This window comes from Narcine bancroftii, chromosome 6 (assembly GCF_036971445.1).
Source record: "Narcine bancroftii isolate sNarBan1 chromosome 6, sNarBan1.hap1, whole genome shotgun sequence".
Taxonomy (NCBI): Eukaryota; Metazoa; Chordata; class Chondrichthyes; order Torpediniformes; family Narcinidae; genus Narcine; species Narcine bancroftii.
Genome location: NC_091474.1, coordinates 66,528,733 through 66,548,235, shown reverse-complemented (window position 1 = coordinate 66,548,235; position 19,503 = coordinate 66,528,733). Strand labels below are relative to the sequence as shown.

The window sequence follows — 19,503 nt, the reverse complement described above, 5'->3', positions numbered from 1 at the left end:
ATGTGGGAACTGTATATTTGCCCACAGATGATGGGGGAGGAGGAAGTGTCTGATGTGACATGGTTGGTTTGAGAAGTCATGCACTCTTTGGACGGCTTTAAAATATACTGCACAGCAATTACAAAGTCGAAATACTCTGCGAATACCCCAGTTTTATTGTTTGTCTTAAATTTGTGCTGCCTTATTATCATTTCATTGACAGGAATAGGCTGTCACTATTTTTATTTTCAGTGTTCCTTTGTCATGATCCTTAAGCTTTGATTCACTAAAACAAAATCTTGATTCTTGTGGTCGCGCAGTGTGCAACCCAGTTGCATTCGGACTGTGATTCTATCTATAAAATCTAATGTTTTGGCAGCATTTAAAAATAGATCCATGTTTATACATGTGCATGTTTCTTTTAATTATCTGCTCTGAAAAGTGCATTTGCTGTGGAATTTGGAAGGTTACGGGAACTAGGGACAACAAAGCAAAATCTGCATTAATTGTGATCCATCCGAGTCACTGGGGGTTGGTTATACAGTATTGAAGCAGAATTTAGGAAGCCCTTGGGAATTTTTAATGATGTGAAGTGAGAATTTCTTGGGACTGCCAGCATTCCCTTGAGGTTTGTATCTTAAAACCCAGCTGTTTCAACTCCATGACATATTGGAGAGAAAACTGGCTTTGGTTTAGACTGCTTCATATAACCATTTCCATTCATGTGCTAGTATTTGCTTTTTTACATATTAAAATTGCTGAGTATAACAACCAAATTATGAATAATTTTGCTGAGAGAATCCTAACGTGTGTTTATGGGTTAAGTAATGTTTTCTGACACTAGCCAGGATCTGTCCAAACTTTCTCAAACGTTGCAATAGTACCTGCCTCAACTACCTTCTCGGGACCACCCTTTGTGTAAGTTATCCCTCAGGTCCCTATTAAATCTCTCCCCTCATCTTCTGCCAAAATTCTCTGGTTCTCGATTTCACAACTCTGGCCAAAAGATTCTGTGTTCACCTGATCTTTTCCTGTCATTATTTTTGTATAGATCAATGATATTACCCCTGATCCTCCTACATTCTTCAGAAATAAAGTCTGAGCCTGCTAAACCTCTCCCTGTAGATCAGACCTGCAAGTCCTGGCAGTGTGATTGTAAATCTTTTCTGCATCCTCTCCAGCTTGACAACATCTTTACTGTAGCCCAGCGACCAAAACCCAACACAATCCTCCAAATGATATGGGGCCATTACTTCTAACCTAGACTCTGTCATACAAAAGTTAATGAGCAAAATGTAGAGATGCTTGATGAACGAACAATAAAAAAAAATGAGGAGGGTGAGTGAAATGTGAGATTTGTGTGTGGAAGCAGCATGGTTAGTGCAGCAGTGCAAAGCTATTACAACACTAGAGACCCATGTTTGAATCCAATGCTGACCTCCAGGAGTTTGTATGCTCTTCCTGTGTCTGCGTGGGCTTCCTCCGGGTTCTTTGGTTTCGTTTCACCCTTCAAAACATACTGGGATCGGAGGTTATTTGGGGTATTTGAGCGGCACAGGCTCATGGGCCGGAAGGCCTGTTACCATGCTGTATGTCTTTAAAAAATCCTTGATTGAAGTACGTTGCCAGTACTGGGGCACAGAAAATGTGGAATATATAGACAGTTATCATTGAGCAGTGTTCATAGTGGTATGTGAAAACGAGGATAAACATTTGAAGTGATACACAAGCTTGCTGGAAAACCTCAACAGATCACACAGCATCCATTGGAACAAAAGCAATCAATGTTTCGGGCTTCTGTGTAAAGGAGGGGTTCCTTGGGTTCCTTTTAAGTCTTCCCTCCCCCTATTCATCTTAAATCTTTGCCCAAGATTTAAACTCGCCTACCTGGGAAAAGGACAATGTCGGTTTGACTTATCCATGCGTTTCATGATTTCATTAACCTCAAAAGGTTCAGCCTCCAATGTTCCAGGGAAAAAGTGCCCTTGCCTCTCCTTATAACTCAAGCTCTCCAGTCCCAGTCCCAGTCCCAGTAGCATGCTTGTGATTTTTTTTTTCTGCACTCTTTCCAGCTTAATGATATGTCTTCTGCAGCTGGGTGACCAGGAGTACACATAGTGTAACAAGTGTGGTTTCACCAATGTCTTGTATGGTGGTAACATGATGTCCTAACTCCTCTACTGAGTGTCCTGACCACTGAAGGCAAGTTTGCCAGCAACTTTCTTCACCATCTTTTCTAGTTGTGTCACCACTCTCAACGAAGTATCCACCTCTACCCTTTGGTGCGTCTATTCTACAAAACTACGTGACTCTGCCATTTATCATCAAGCCTGCCCTGGTTTGACTTGGGCAACATGGTTGGCGTAGTGGTTAGCATGACACCGTTAGAGTGTCAGCGATTGGGACAGGGGTTCGAATCCCATGCTGTCTATAAGGAGTTTGTACATTCCCCCCATGTCTGCATGGGTTTTCCCTGAGGACTCTGGTTTCCTCCCATCATTCAAAACGTATAGGGGGTTGTAGGCCGAAATGGGCTGTTACCCTGCTGAAAGTTTAAATTTAAATAAATTTTATAAAATTTAAAATGCGAGACCTCTTGCTAATAGCATTAAATTCCATCTGTCATTTCAAAGTTGAACTAGATCCTGTTGTAATCTCAGGTTACTTTTTTTAAAAAAAAACATTCACCATTCCACCAATTTTGGTGTCATCCACAAATTTACTCCAGATCCAACCATGTGGACATCCAAGTCATTATTAAAGATAACAACAGTAGATCCAGAACCACCCTCTGTCTCCCACCCTCAAGCCGATTCTGTATCAGTTGGCCAGCTTACCCTGGATCCCAAGCAATCGGTTCACCCTGCCAAGCCTAACTGATGGGACCTTGTCAAAAGCCTTGCTAAAGTCATTATAGATGACATCCACTCCCGTATCTTCATCAATTATCTTTGTCAGCTCTTCTGAAAAAAATTCAATCATATTTGTGAGGCACGATTTCCCCTGCACAAAACCATGCTAACTATCTTGAATCAGGCCTTGGCTTTCTAAATGCTGATTGATCCTGTGCCTTAGAATGGTTCTGGTAACTTTCCCACAACTGACAGTAGTCTCACCAGCTGTAGCTCACTGGCTTCTCTTAAATAAACATTAACTATTCTTGGGTCCCTCACTCGTGGCTAAAAATGATGCCAAGATTTTTGCCAGGGCCCTGGCAATCTTTTTATGCACCTTGCACTTGGTAGATTTGTCTGGATAGTTAGGTCACATGGGAACCACAGTAAGCTGGCGAATTGTTGCAGAATTGGCTTGATGGCAGGAGACAGAGGATGGTGGTGGTGGAGGAGGTTTGCTTTTCACATGTGGAGGCCTCTGACAAATGGTATGCCACAGAAATCAGTACTGGGTCCATTCATTGTTCATTGCTTATGTTAACGATCTGGATGAGAACGTAGATGACATAGTTGGTGTGTTTATGGATGGAATTAAAGTTTGTGGTATAATGTGGAAGATTATCTAAAATTACAACGGAATTTTGATCAACTGAGGCAGTGAGCCAAGGAAGAGAAGATAGTTTAATTTGAATAAGTGTAAGGTATTGCATTTTGCCAAGTTAAAGGGCCGATATGGCCTGTTTCCATACTGTGATTGTTATATGGTTATGGTTATAAACTAGGGCAGGGCTTGCACAATAAATGTTGTAAAACAGAGAGACCGCAGGGTAAAGGTACATAGTTGCCTGAAAGTGGTGACCCAGGTGGACAGGATCATGAAGCCTGCTAAGGTTATACCTGCCCTCATTGGTCAGGGCATTGAGTATGGGAATTGGGACATCATGTTACATCTGTACAAGACATTGGTAAGTCCATGTATGGGAGACTATGTGCAGTTCTGGTCACCTCACGATAGGAAAGATGTAGTTAAACTATGAAGGGGGGAAAAAAGATTCACAAAAATTTTATTTGGACTGGAGGGTTTAAAATGCAGGGAAAGGTTAGATAGACCATGATTTTTTTTTCCCCCTGTAGCATAGGAGGCTTGAGGGGTGACCTTACAAATTTATACAAAATTATGAGTGGCAGAGTTGAGGCAAAAGCTTCGTCTTTACCCCAGAGTAGGAGAATCTAAAAATAGAGGGCATGGGTTTAAAATGAGGAGAAATATTTAAAAGCAATCTGAGGGGCAATTTTTTCACCCAGGGAATGGTGTATATAGGGAATAAGCTGCTCAGGGAAGTGGTAAGAGTAGGGTACAACTATGACACTTCAACAACTTTTGGAAATATACCTGGATAGAACCCACCATACCTCATTGGTCAGGAAGGTGCTGCAGCTCCTACACTTCCTCAGGAGATCTACAAGGGAACCAGATGGGTCAGGTGACAGAAGTATGTGTAGTGAACATTTTCGGTCCAGTGACCATAATGTCATTAGTTTTAATTTAATTATGGACAAGGATAGAGCTGATTCTCGAATTCAGATTCTAAATTGGAGAAAGCCAATCATGTGGAAATTAGAAAGGATCTAGGAAGCGTGCATTGGGATAAGTTGTTTTCTGGCAAGTATGTGTTCAGTAAGTGGAAGGCCTTCAAGGGCAAAATTTTGAAAGGGCAGAGTTTGCATGCTCCAGTCAAGATTTAAACCAAAATTAACAGACATGGGGGACCTTTTAGTTTTCTAGGGATATTAGCAATCTGGTTAAGAGGAAGAGAGATGTATAGCAAGTAAAGGCCACAAGGAGCAAATGAGGTACTAGAAGAGTATAGAAAATGTAAGAAAATACTGAAGAAGGAAATCAGGAAGGCAAAAAGAAGACATGAGGCTCCTTTGGCAGATAATGTGAAGGCGAACCCGAGGGGTTTCCACAAATATATTAAGAGTAAAAAGGATAGTAAGGGACAAAATTGGTCCCCCTAGTAGATCAGAGTGGTTGTCTATAACATATAACAATTAAGCACAGAAACAGGACAGTTTGGCCCTTCTAGTCCATGCTGAACACCTACTCCCATCTAGTCCCATTGATCCGCACCCGCTCCATAACCCTCTATACCAGGGGTGTCAAACTCAAATTCACGGAGGGCCAAAATTAAAAACTTGGACTAAGTCGAGGGCCGAACTAAATATTTATTGAAAATTTTCAACAACATCTGCATGTTTTCTCTTCTTTCAACATATGTAATGTTAAACTTTTTCTTATTAAAATAAATGTTTAATAATAGTTTTGGATAAACTCTTTCCAGAAGCATTAACAAATGAGAAATAAAATATTCAATAAATAATATATCTCTATAGAGGATTTGTCAAATGTTGCTAGTGTGCTGTCGAATAGTAAAATCTGAGGTCTATTGAGAATGTGGGAGAATAACATGATTCCTGAAACAATCAAATGGGTGACTGATTGTGGGCATGAACTCCAGCAGGGTTATTTGTCATGCCCTTTTTCCATTGGTACAGATATCCTTTGATTTACACACTTTTCAAGTTTTATGCCTAATGAGCTTGTATCCAGGTGCAGGACCATTTTTAACCAGGAATATATTTATCACTGTGACATGAAACTATTGGAAGATCGTTTTATCCTGAGATTAAAGTTCATAATCCTTACTCAGGCCTGTGTGCTGGAGGGCAGGGTTTGCGGGCGATCGGGTTGGACAATGACAGTGCGGGGGCATCGGCTCTCGTTGCAGGGCGGCATCTCGGCGGATCAGCGGCCCCGTCACCGTGAGTCGCGGGTCGGCCTGCGGCAGGGAGGGGGAGTGGGCAACGGTCCTGGCGAGGTTAGGCCCCCCCTGAGTTTCTGCTGGACCCCCTTTGACCTGCTGAGTTTCTCCCGGACCTCCCTTGACCTGCTGAGTTTCTCCCGGATCCCCCTTTGACCTGCTGAGTTTCTCCCGGACCCCCCTTGACCTGCTGAGTTTCTACCGGACCTCCCTTGACCTGCTGAATTTCTCCCAGACCCCCCTTGACCTGCTGAGTTTCTCCCGGACCCCCTCCCTTGACCTTCTGAGTTTCTCCCGGACCCCTCCCCCTTGACCTGCTGAGTTTCTCTCGGACCCCCCTTTGACCTGCTGAGTTTCTCCCGGATCCCCCTTTGACCTGCTGAGTTTCTCCCGAATCCCCCTTTGACTGCTGAGTTTCTCCCGGACCCCCCTTGACCTGCTGAGTTTCTCCCGGACCTCCCTATACCTGCTGAGTTTCTCCCAGACCCCCCTTGACTTGCTGAGTTTCTCCCGGACCCACTTTTCTTTCCGTGCCGGTGTCCCAGGACCTTTCCAGGGCAGTCTCCGCGCTCAGGACCGTGCTGGGATCCCGGTCAGCGGTGGAGGTGCAGGTGAGCGCGGCTAATCCCGATCCAGCCCACGCCACTCCCGAGATTGGCGGGGGGGGGTTCCACCCTACCTGCCCGACCAGCCTCGCTCTCAACGTGTACTCCGGGCACCCTCCGGTGGGAAGGCGCAGGGCGGCTGGCGGCCGGCGACCCCATCGCCCGGCGGGGAGCCCCAATCTTCCCTCCGGCGTCCCGACTCCATCTGCAGCTCGAAGAAACGCTGTGCCACTGGGGTTCCGGGCGCTGGGAAGCGGCCTTGGCTTCCCCTGATACCGGCCAGGCCGCGCTGCGGTGGGGGGGGGGTGGGCGGGGGGACACGACAGCGTGTTTATAAAACCACCCACCACTACTTTTCAAGGACCAGGATTTTTCTCTCTTTCTCTCACCCTGGGACACAGCGGTTACTGTGCATGCGCTATTCTGGCGCGGTGGCCAGCGGGCCACCTCTAATACATTTTTGCTATGATCTTGTGGGCCAAATATAATTATATCGAGGGCCAAATTTGACCAGAGTTTGACATGTGTGCTCTATACCTCTCTCATTCATATACCTATCCAACTTTTCTCTAAATATTAAAATTGAACCAGCATCTCCCACTTCCACACTCCCATTACCCTCTGAGTGAAGAAGTTCCCCCTTTTGTTTCGCCTATGTGAAGATATGTGTGGAGTCTCACAAAATGGGGGAGATCGTAAACCGTTTTTTTTTTGCATCAGTATTTACTCAGGAAACTGGCAGAATGTATAAGGAAGGTAAGCAAGCAGTAGTGTTTTCGAACATATTAAAGAGTTTGCCTTACAGCAAATAAAGGTATGTAAATCCCCCATTCCTGACATAATATTCCCTTGGACCTTGAGGGAGACCGGTATAGAAATTGCAGGGGGCCTGGCAGATATATTTAAAATGTCCTTAGCCACGAGTCAAGTGCCAGAGGATTGTTTTGTTGTTTGAAAAAGACTCCAAAAGTAAACCAGGAAATCACAGGCCGGTGAGCCTGACATCAGTTGTAGGTAAATTATTGGATGGTGTTCGGCGAGATTAGATATACAAGTATTTGGACAGTCAGGGGCTGATTAAGGATGGTCAGTGTGGCTTTGTGCGTGGTAGGTCATGTTTAACCAATCGTAGAGTTTTTTTGATGAGGTTACCAAGATAAAGGAAAGGCTGTGGATGTGTCTACAAGGACTTTAGTAAGGCCATGGGGGGTTAGTTCAGAAGGTTTAGGCACTAACTATCCATGGAAAGGTTGTGAACTGGATTCGAAATTGGCTGAATGGGAGAAGACAGAGAGTGATAGTGGATATTTGCTTCTCAGACTGGAGGCCTGTGATTAGAGGTGTGCATCAGGGATTGGTGCTGGGACCATTGTTATTTGTTGTCTATATCAATGATCTGGATGATAATATGGGAAATTGGATTATGACATTAAAATTGGAGGTGTGTGGACAGCGAGGAACCCTTTCAAAGCTTGCAGAGAGATCTGGACCAACTGGGAAAATGGGCCAGAAAATGGCAGAAGAAATTTAATGCAGGCAAGTGTGAGGTGTTGCATTTTGGAAGGACAAACTAAGGTAGGACGTATTATTACGGACCCAGAGGACCCCAAAACCCAGCACCAATAAAAATTCATCAAGACAAATGGTTACTGAAACAAAAGTAGTTTTTAATTTTCTTTAAACAAAAACAGGATTAAACTTTAACTTATTACTATTAACAACTTAACCCCCTTCTAATTCTGAGCACATGTGTATGTAATGTGTATAAGTTCAGAAAAGTTCTTTGATTCACAGTCCAATCTCATTTCTCACTCCTCCAAGTTCACTGGTATCAGGACATTCTTATACTGTGCACAGAATTGAACATTTATGAATTTTCACCAAGCTCTGGTGCTTAAATGGCTACCGCTCAGGAAGGTTCTTGTTGGTTTCAGTGAGTGGTTTTTTGCTCATTGGACACACAAAAACTGATTCCCTCCAATCAGCCACTTCAGTGTCTTGCCGAGGAAACTTGCCCCATCAGGGTTTTCCAAGTAATAACCTCTTCTTCTGCAAGTCACCACAGAGTTCCTTCTGTTTCCCTTATTTCACGTGAAACACTTCAGCCAGCCATTTCCTCTTGTATGGACCACAAAGGTTTTCAACAGCCTGAACTCGGAACTCACAACCCGTCTTCAAAATGGGGTTTCAACACGCTGCCAGCTTACCATGACTGCAGAAACCAGTCCTCTCTCTCTTAGTGAGGTCTCCTCTTTCTTTCTCTGCTTGCAAAACCACATGACCTTGTTAGAACAGCAAACCACAATCAGACAGATTGTGGCACCGGACCCAAACTACTGAGCCCATTCATCTGTTGTTTTCAAAACAATAGTCCATTTACACCTGCTTCTGAAATTCTTTAGCAAAGCAATCTCGTTTTATTGTCTTTGCAAAGACTCTTGGTGCCTGCATGACTCACTTTCAGCAAAGCTCTTGCATTTTAAATGAGATCTGTTTTGTTTGTTTGTGATCTACAGTACTCCCACAATCTATCTCCTTAAAAAACACATCTATATACAATATAAAATATGATATAACCCATAAAGAGTAGGGCAATGAGTTGTGTGAAGTACAGATACATAATTTCCTGAAAGTGGCATCACAGGTGGAGAGAATTGTAAAGAAAGCTTTTGACATCTTGGCCTTCATAAATCAAAATATTGATTACAGGAGTTGGGATGTTCTGGTGAGGTTGTATAAGACGTTGGTGAGGCCAAATTTGGAGTATTGGGTGCAGCTTTCGTTGCCAAATTACAGAAAGGATTTCAATAAGATTGAATGAGTGCAGAGAAGATTTACTAGGATGTTGTCAGGTCTTCAGGAGTTGAGTTACAGGGAAAGATTAAACAGGTTAGGACTTTATTCCTTGCAGCGAAGAAGAATGAGGGGAGATTTGTTCGAAAATTATGAAGGGTATAGTCAGAGTAAATGTGAGATGAGGAGAGATAAACACGAAAGGACATGACTTTGGGGTGAAAGGAGAAAGGTTAGGAGAACATTAGGGGGAACCTTTTCATTCAGAGTGGTGTGAGTGTCGAATGAGTTGCCATCTGACATGATAAATGCGGGCTCACTCTTAAGTTTAAATAAGTTGGATAGATACATGGATGGGAGAGATCTCGAGGGTTACGGAATGGGTGCATGTCATTGGGACTCACGGAATGATGTTTTCTGCACAGACTAGAAGGGCCAAATTGTCTGGTTTCTGTGCTGTAGTGTTCTATGGTTCTCGGGTTGAGAAGGATAAGGCCACCAGCCCCCATCTTGGCAACGTCTTACAGGAGCACAAGTGAGAGTGCCCTGTCTGGCTGCATCATCGTGTGGTAGGGTAGCTACAAAGCATCAGATAGGAAGTCAATGCAGAGAATCATCAGAATTGCCTCAAAGGTTACTGAGGTCTCCCTTGCCTCTTTTGATGGCACTTACCAGGAGGGTGGCTTAACTGGGGCTCAAATAATTGTTGAGGACACTTTTCATCCAGCACACAGGATCTTTGACCCATCAGGAAGGAGGTATAGGAGCATCAAAATTAGGACTGCCAGGCTGGAAAATAGCTTCTACCTGCAGGCTGTGAGATTGATGAATAGTGTCCTGTAACCGAATAAATCACCGAATATATATTTATATATCTTTATTTTTAAATTTTATCTTTATGTATACATGGTGTGGGATTATGGTATTGTATATTTATAGACATACAGCATAATAACAGGCTTTTCCAGCCCACGAGCATCTGAGTAAACCAAGGTTGTCACAGGAGAACATACAAACACCTGGCACACAGCAGTGGGTTCAAACTTGGTTCGCTGGCTCTGAAGTAGCATGCTAACCACTACACAAACCATGCCGACCATATGTGAGCACACCATATAATCCAGAGAAATGCTGATTTGTCTGGTGTATTATGCACTGTCAGATGGTAAGAAACTTACTTGAAAGAGTAAGAGGGATAAGGGTCGAGTTCCGACAAATGTGACTAGCTTCGATGGGCAACTTGATTGACATGGATGAGCTGGGTTGAAGGGCTGGTTGCCTCTCTGTATTACGGTGACTTCCCACAATGTTGTAAGATATATTTGATCAACATCTGGGGCTTATCTACCTTAATGTGGTTCAATATTTCCAGACCCTCCTCCTCCTTTGACAATAAGGATAGATTCTCAGATATCATTGTTCACTGTCATCAATATTCATTATCATAAAATTGAATGCTCATTGTCACGTGTACCGAGATGAAATGAAAAGCTTTCTTTGCCTACTAACCTATACTTAATGTGCAGACTTGAAGCAGTGCAGGTATCAATTGATGAATGAGAGATAGTCAACAATAGTCTGATAACACTGGCCTTGAATCTGGTGATGCTTGTTTTTAAACATATTTGTCTTCTACTCAAAGGGGGGTGAAAGAAGGCTACTGGAGAGGGATGGACTTGTTAATTTGTTGTCTGCTTTCCTGAGGCAGCAGGAAGTACAGATGGAGTCAGCGGAAGGGACGTTGGTTTGCATAATGGTCTGAGCTGTGTTCACAACTCTCTTCAATTTCCAGCAGTCTTGGACCGACTAGTTCCTGTACCAATCTGTATTCATTTCCCTTAATTCCTTGGCGTCCATAATCTTTCCAAGGTTCCTTTTCTTGTCATGTAATAATGCATAAAAACATATATCATATACTTCATCTTTTGTCTGCCGTCAGGCAAACAGTCACCTGAGCATTCCCCAGCGCCCCAACATGAGAAAGAGAAGCAAAAAGAGTCCCTTCAGAGAGGCACCAAGTGTCCAGGGATTCTCCTCCAGCACTTCTGCACCCTCACAGACTCCTGCTTTAACCACTGGCAACCAGAACTCTGGATCCAAACCTCTGATAAGATTAGGAAGCCTTCAGCACCCAAGGCCCCTTTAGGAGCCCTTCTTGCCCTCAGCACCATCTCGAATGCTGGTTTCAAAACCTGGTTCCAGTGTGTAAACAAGTACTACATTTCCCAACATGAAATGCATGCAGATGGCAGAAAATGGAAGTGACAGGACTGGGGTGGTTTTGGGAAGTCGGTTGAAGCAGCTCAAGCAAAATAAAGTTGGTTAAGTGTTAAATCCATGTAAAGTTGTTCTTGAAAGAACAAGCATAACATGGCATCAAGTATCTGAGTGAGTAGGAGAAGACGATAGTTCATATGCATGGATAAATTAAGTCTTTCCACACCTATGCAGTTTACCGGCAATCTAGCCGATAATTGGAAACGCTTCAAACGGTGATTCATCATTTATTTAGAAGCTGGTGGGAATGGGAGAGACTGATGGAAAATGGAAAGCGTCTATGTTTCTGTGCATGATAGGTGAAAATGCCTTGGACATCTCTAACAGTTTCCAAATTTATGACACAGCTTTCATGTTGGACACTCTGACAAAATTTAAGGAGTATTTTGTTCGAAGTAAAAACGTCACATTTCAAAGATTCAAGTTTCTCTCCTGTGACCAGTGTTACGGAATCCAGAGGACCCCAAAAACTAGCAGCAATAGATATGCATCACAACACAGGGTTACTTAAACAAAAGTAGTTTTTAATTATATTTGAACAAGAAAACAGAATTAAACTTTAACTTATTACTTAACCTACTTAATCCTCCCTCTAATACTAAGCGCAGGTGTGTGTAATGTATAGTTAAGATTAGAAAAGTTCTTTGGATCACAGTCCAATCTCCCTGGTTGCAGGCAATTCTTGTACTGTGCACAGAAGTTAGCATTAACAAAGTTCCCCAGTCTTTGGTGCTTATCAGGCAAATGGTTACCACTCAGGAGGGTTCTTGCTGGTTTTCAGAGAAAGAAATTTCTTTTCCTGGACATCTGCAACTGATTCCTTCTCAATCAGCCTTGCTGACGAAACTTGCCCCCCTTCAGGGTTCTCCAGATGATCTTCTTTCTTTCAGGTCACCTTTCAGACCGCCAGTCTTCTCCTTCGACCAGGCAGCCTTCCAAAGTTTGCCAGCTTTCCCCTCTGGAACGGATTTCTGTGTCTCTCCTCTCTATTTCACTCCCTCCCTCTCTGAGAGCCAAACTGTTCTGTCCCTCTCTGCAAAAATCACATGCTCTCCCAGGTAAGCTGCTGCCATTGCTACTTTGTTGCAATTTTGCAAAAAGCATTCTGCAAATGTCATGCAAATGTTCTGAGCTTTAAAATGTGTGTGTGCGACCTGCTCTAGCAATTCCTCCCAAGCCACCTCAAAATACAACTCCAGAAACAGAGTATGAGCTTCAACCGTCCTTCGCCGAGCTTCACACATTAAGTAAGTCCTGTGAATTTGGAGATTTGAAAAATTCACTCATTAAAGACAGAATGGTTTACAGAATCTCAGATAATGGACAGAAAGAGACTGTTGTGTGAAAAAGATTTGACTCTGGAAAAGGATATGAATATGTGTAGGGCAACAGAGACCACACGATCACAAGCTCATGAAAAAGATTTGACTCTGGAAAAGGATATGAATATGTGTAGGGCAACAGAGACCACACAATCACAAGCTCAGGAGCTGCACAAAATAGACCTAACAGTTAAGGAGCTGCATTGGATAGGTACAACAATGCATGCGATGAAAACCGAGAAGCAGAGCACCAGGAGTCTCCCAAAGCAACAGCAAATAGCAAATGCAGCAAGGCGGAGGTAGATAAATTCCAAAGATGTGTCCTGCCTCTGGAAAGTCCTGGTATAAATGTGCAAAGAAGAATCATTTTGTAAAGTGCTGCAAAGCAGACTATACCAAGAGAAGATACAGACAGGGGACAAAGAAATGCAGGGATTCTTTATGGATTCACTGGAGACCTGCTGCTGGCAAAACAGAATGGATCGTTCCCGTGACTGTGAATGAGATGGTGCACCAGGGTAGCCCTCCTGAAACCTGGCTGCGATTACTGAGTCAAAGCACCGTTAAAATTGCAGGGGGCTGGACCCATTAAATCGCCAACCTGGCGATTTAAAGGGGATCCCGCCCCCGTAATGACACATCACGCACTCACCAGAAGTCCTGCTGGCTGTCCAGTGACGCACACATGCAAGTGCTGACATCACCGGGAAAAGCGGGTCGGCCATTTTCCTGTTCAAATCGTCCATGGATGCCACCTAGGTAAGTTTAACTGGGTTCCCTGACTACCTCAGGGACCCGGTTAGATTCCGATGGAGTTGACTGTGTCGGACCCTTTCTAATGGCGGTGTAACTGGTAACCCCATTTTACACGCCAATTTGAAAGGGTCTAGTAATTCCATTTAAATTCAGCTCCGCAGCCCAGATGAATCTATTATCTATGGACAATTACAAGACCCTCATTGTCAAGAGGGTTGATTTATCCTGTGAACTTAAAAATCACAGGCTACACTGAAGAGAACGTCCCAGTAAAAGGGGGCTGTCAGATGATTTTCAAACACAAAGTGGCGACATCTAAAGTCACAGCTGCAGACTGTAGAAAAGAGAGTACACCCAATATTTGATCTGAGTGTATGTGAAGAGCTCAACCTGGTGAAGAGTTTTCATAGTGGCTTCACGGGCCGAAGATGAGCACAAAACATTCAGGGAAGGAAGGATAACAACATTGGAGAAGCGATACCTTAATGAAGAGGGAGAATCCACTTCATTACATGAATGACAAACTGAAGATGGCGGCACTGCCAGAACCGCTTTAGTGGGAGCACTGCCCCTGGTGCGGACCTGCGGAGATGCAGCGCTCCCGTGGGGTTCAGCCACCCAGTCAACTGCCGTTGGCTCCACACAGGCTTTGAATGGCCTGTTGAGGGAGCCGATGGTGGTTGAGGTTGAAATCCTGCAACCATGAGTGTATGCCAAAGATGGTGGTGTCTATTAATTTGGCAGCAGCTGCAAGGGGCTGCAGACTCCAGAGAAGCAGAGGGCTGGAGCAGGGCATCAGAGGACGGGAACATCACGCACCTTCTGAGAGGGATAAGTGGAAGAGACAACCTGATGGGACAGTGACCATGGCAGCAAACCAATGAGGGACTAGTGCATCCTGCGGGCTGCTGGCCACTCGAGGAGGAAGCTATGGGCTGCTGGAGACTGCTGTTTGGAGACTCACGCCAGGCTGCGGACTGTTGGACACTGGCTCAAACTGGCCGGTGGGGTACCAGGTATCGGAACCGGGATGCAAGGAGGTGCTGGAGGTTCCCTGACCATGTCAGAGGTATGGATCTGGAGCTCAGGTTGCCACTGATTTGGACTGGACTCTGTGTGGCCGTGGGGGCTGCAGAAGGGACATGAAGCTGTGGACATTCAGTGACTCTGGTGGTACTCCCTTTTGCTTCTCTCTCTGACTAAGTCTGACTGTAAGAGGCGCTTCGTCAACTCCTGCCAGTGGTGAATCTGTCTGCCTTGCTGCAGGTAAAAAAGGAATTTCATGTAATGTAACACTGTTTTATTACTATGACAATAAATTGAATCTTGGATCCCTTGAATCTTGAAACTGGAAAATGAGTTGGCAAATTACGATACCTTCGTACGCCAGCAAGAAGGCGAAAATAGACAGTTATAGGAACGTCTGGGACTGGCTGAACAGAAACTGCAGCAAACAATGAAGTGAGCAGAAACGTTAACAGAAGCTGAATTTGCCCAGCGAATTACAGCTCTGACAAAGGCTGAAGAGGGGAACGGCAGCATGGAAGAACTGGAGAATGGGACTGTTAGACACAGTGGATAGATTGTTGACAGAGTCTCATGAGCGACCTCAGCTGAAGAGCAAATAAGCATGCTTCATTACTCAACAGGGAGAATCAGATGCAAAGCAGAATAAGGTGCTTTTGATGGAACGAGAAGATGCGCAAGGTAATCCTGTTTTATCTGAAGATGAAGTTAGTTCTGCTGACATAAGCAATTCCTCTGAAGTGATTTCTCAGCATCTGGTGACCAATCTTAATGTTGATAAACTGCAACAGCAAAATCAACAGTGACAGGTGACTGTGAACTTGCTGATAAGCAGGAAAAGGAAGAGCAGGAGAAAACCTCTTCGCGGATTTCTGAACTTCAGGTGAATCTTGTGGATGCCTTGAATGAACTTGAATGACTTTGTGAAGCCGGAAGTCATCAGATGCATCTGGTGGGGAGAGACTGATGCCGAAATGTAGATACTTTTGGTATGTAGACAGAGTATTGTGTTTTTATTTTAAAAAGGGGAAAGATGTGTTATGTGTGTAAATAAGAACTACATTTCCCAGCATGCAATGCGCACAGTTAGGCAGAAACTGGAAGTGATATAGGATGCGGGATGTCGTTAGAAGTCGGTTGAAGCAGGAAAATAAAGTTGTAGTCGTTCTTTGAAAGAACAGACATAATAGTTCCCATGAGCTAGTCCACAGTAAATACAGGCACAATATACCCATTCAAGACCTCTCCCTTCTTGTGTGGATCCCCTGAAAGATTATCATGTTTGTCCGTAAAGGGCTCATTCTCTCCCAAGTTATCCCCTGTGTTCGTAAAATCTACTTGTTAAATTTTTTCGGATTTTCTTTTACTTTATCTGCCAAAGCCATCTTGTGTTTTTCTCACAAACTCCTCCATCTCTAATGCTGCTCATGGAGTTTTCTAAAACCCATTTGCCTACACCTGATGCATACCTCCTTTTTCCTTACCTAAGCCTCAATGTCTCTCATCATACTGCTTTCTAAAGCTGCGAAAGGTTCTCAGAAATAAAATTGTATTCACAAAAATATATCCAAAGGGAAGTAGTGTGAAGTCTTTTCACATTCTTAGTACCATGTTCATATATACATTTTGTTACTGAACATCGTAGTACTAACAATTTATTTTATTATATACTCCTTGCCACAAGTGTGGCCTCCTGGCGATACTTTCCCCCCCCCCTCAGTTGTTTGGGGGACTTCCTCACCGGTCTCAGCATCCACCCCCCTCTCCCTCCCCCCCAAATGCTTGGGTAGAAGGAAGAACTCAAGACTGAGATCCTTCATCACAGAGCCCTCCCATTGGCTACACCAAGCCTCTGCGCATCCCTCAGCACGTACTCCTGCAACCTCAAATGTTCCAGTTGGCAGCATTCCCTCACCAACATCTCACTATGCTGATGTTGGAAGTTTCCCTGATACCCACCATCCTGCAGGAGGACCATTCCAGTGCTCTAACTACCACCTCAACTTCATTAAGGCAAAAGAGCAAAGTAAAAGATATCACCTTGCAACTTACCTTATTGTAATTTGTTGTGCATATTGTATGCAGTGTCAATCTAAGTAGTACTGCTCAGGTATTGAGAACCTTGGGGGCAATAGTTTTCAGAGCATAATGATTTCTTATTCAATTGGTCTGAGCATTCTTGGACAAGTCAGTATGGAGGCCTAATGTAATTCTGCTCACCGACAAAAGTAGATTGCATCCAACTGTGGGAGAGGGAGTTCTGTCTTCCCCTATTCCTCAATCTCATTTTCATGGGCTTTTTTAATTTCTTAAAAAAGTGTTTGATGATGTTAAACTAATTTTTGTGTTCACTGTAATTTACAATAAATGTCGTCTGACCAAATGAAAATAGTGGGCATGATTTTTAAACCATTGCCTTCCATTTGTTATTTGTTGGAAAAGTATGTTCAATCGTATGAATGTTTTAGAAATATCCAGAAATTTCAGATTGATGGTCAGAGTACATACACGACATCACATACAACCTTGAGATTCCTTTTTACTGCAGTGCGGCAGAATTACCACTAATTGGTAGTCCAAAAAATAAACTGTACACTGTACGCGTGAACTGTAAACAGATAACGAATGTAAACAAACTGTACAGTGGGGAGAGTAAAGATAATAAAGTACACAAGTAAGATTCCTTAAATGAGTCCCTGATTGAGATTGTTATTAAGGGGTCTGATGGTGGAAGGGTAGCAGCTGTTCCTGAACCTGGTGGTGTGAGACTTGCGGCACCTATACCTCTTTCCTGATAGCAGCAGCGAGAATAGACCGTGTGCTGGGTGGTGTGGATCTTTGATGATTGCTGCTGCTCTCTGACGGCAGCGTTCCCTATAGATATACTCAATAGTGGGCAGGGTTTTGCCTCTAATGTCTTGGGCTGTATCCACTGCAGCAAAGTATTCTATACTGAGCTACTATAGACGTCGGTGTACACATTATGAAATTGCTGTACACATTGTTGAGTTGATGTATACACTGGGAAGTCGATGTACACGCTGTGGAATCTAGTACAAGACTGATACCTCCAGGCTTGCATGCTGGGCTTATATACTTCACTGCTTCTATCACATGGAGTGGAAGTGACTTCATCAGCCTAGATAAAAACCTGTGTTGGATGCAGATCAATTTCCTGCATTTTCTGCAGCATGCCCATCATTTTGGGAGCTGGTTCGCTTGCTGGTAAGTGGATCGCCACGCCATTACCTTTTGGAGGACTTTTCACTCAGGGTTAATGGTGTTCCCATTCCAGATTGTGATTCAGCCAGTCAGCACACTTTCCACCAGACATCTGTAAAAATTTGCCAGGATTTCTGGTGTCATATCAAACCTCCGCAAACTCATGAGGAAGTATAGTGCTTTCTTCACATTGCCATTGGTGTGTTGGGTCCAGGAAAGATCCTCCAAATAATGACTCCCAAGAACCTAAATATGCTCACCCTCTCCAACTCTGACTCATACAACCCACCACAGTGGTATCTTCGGCAAATTTGAAGATGGTGTTATTGTCATACCGAGCTACACAGTTGTAGGTGTAAAGTGAGTAGAGCAGAGGGCTAAGGACACAGCCCTGTGATGCTCAGGTATTGATGGAGATTGTGGAGGAGAAGTTCTTACTAACCTTCACTGATTGTGGAGGTGAGGAAATTCATGATCCATTTACACATTGGGATGTTAACTCCCAGGTCTTGGAGTTTGCTGATCCTTTTTGAGGGGATGATGGTGTTAAATGCCGAACTGCAGTCGATAAAGAGCATCCTGATGTCTGCATCTTTGCTGTCCAAGTGTTCCAGGGCTTTGTGTAGAGCCAGTTAGATGGTATTATGATGAGGTGAGTTTATTGTCATTTACTTATTGTCATAAGTACAATGTGCAGATGCACTTAAATTCTTGCGAGCTGCAAACAAACATGTAGGATAAAAAAACAAAAGCTGCAGATTTTGGTATTTTAAGTCGAGACAAAGAATTACCAGAGGAACTCAGCAGGTCAGACAGCATCCATGGGTGGAACTGTTCAGTCAACATTTTGGGTTAGGACTTTTTGTCAAGACTAAGGTAGAATGGGGGAAATTACATATTTCAAGAGGGAAAGAAGCCAGAGTAGAAGCCGTGAAGAGATGGGTTTAATGGCAGAAGGAATGAGAGATGGAGAGACTGGTAGAGCGATACACCATTAGGAAATGGACTTGGGGAAAGAAAAATGAAAGAAGAATCAGGTAGGGTTACTTAAAATTCGAAAAGAAATAAATGTTACATGCTGTTAGGTAAGTAAGGTACTCGAATTACCAAATGCAATATAGAAAGAGATATAATAAGTATAAAGGATAGGTTGATATATATTCGCAGTTAGTTAGTGCAAGAACAAAATACAATTTCACTAGTGAAGGCAGATTTTTTGGTGGTTTATGGTTAAGTTTTATCCAACAGCTGTCAGTTTCAAGAGGCTGATAGCTGTTGTGGGGGGAAAAAGAACTGTTTCTGAACCTAGAGGTGCTGGTCTTCAGGCTTCTGTATCTTCTGCCCGAAAGGAGCAGTGAGAAGAGGTGGCAACCAGTGTGGTGGGTCTTTTGTGATGTGGGCAGCCTTCTTGAGGCAGTGTTTTCACATAGATGTCTTCATTGGGTAGTTCAACTTTGGTTTCACAATAGTTCTGAGCCACCTGTGCTCAGAACTGTTTTTATAAAAGCATTTGCAAAATTAGCAACTTTTTTTTCACTCAATATGAATTTTAATTGTATTTTATTCACAGAATTCCTGTGCAGGGAGTGTCCGAGGATACACATTTTCTTTGAGCGTATAGATGTGAAGGAAGTTCCAGAGGAAACTATTTTCCTGAAGAGATGGTTACACGAACGCTTCGACATTAAAGACAAGTCAGTAATGACACTTTTGAAATCTTATCATAATGAATTAGCTCATGCAGGTATTGCTCCAGATTAAATGAGCCATTCATGAACTTTCAAAGGCCTAAAATGAAAATAAT

At 43.5% G+C, this 19,503-nt stretch overlaps 1 protein-coding gene across 2 annotated transcripts in view; it reads left to right on the top strand.

Annotated features, from left to right (window-relative positions):
* The window catches only part of agpat5 (1-acylglycerol-3-phosphate O-acyltransferase 5 (lysophosphatidic acid acyltransferase, epsilon)), a 153,972-nt gene that overhangs the window by 120,778 nt on the left and 13,691 nt on the right, over positions 1–19,503 (top strand). For both annotated transcript variants that reach the window (XM_069885223.1, XM_069885224.1), the window contains exon 7: positions 19,270–19,393. In XM_069885223.1, the coding sequence (XP_069741324.1) occupies positions 19,270–19,393 (124 nt within the window). The remainder of the gene's footprint in view (positions 1–19,269; positions 19,394–19,503) is intronic.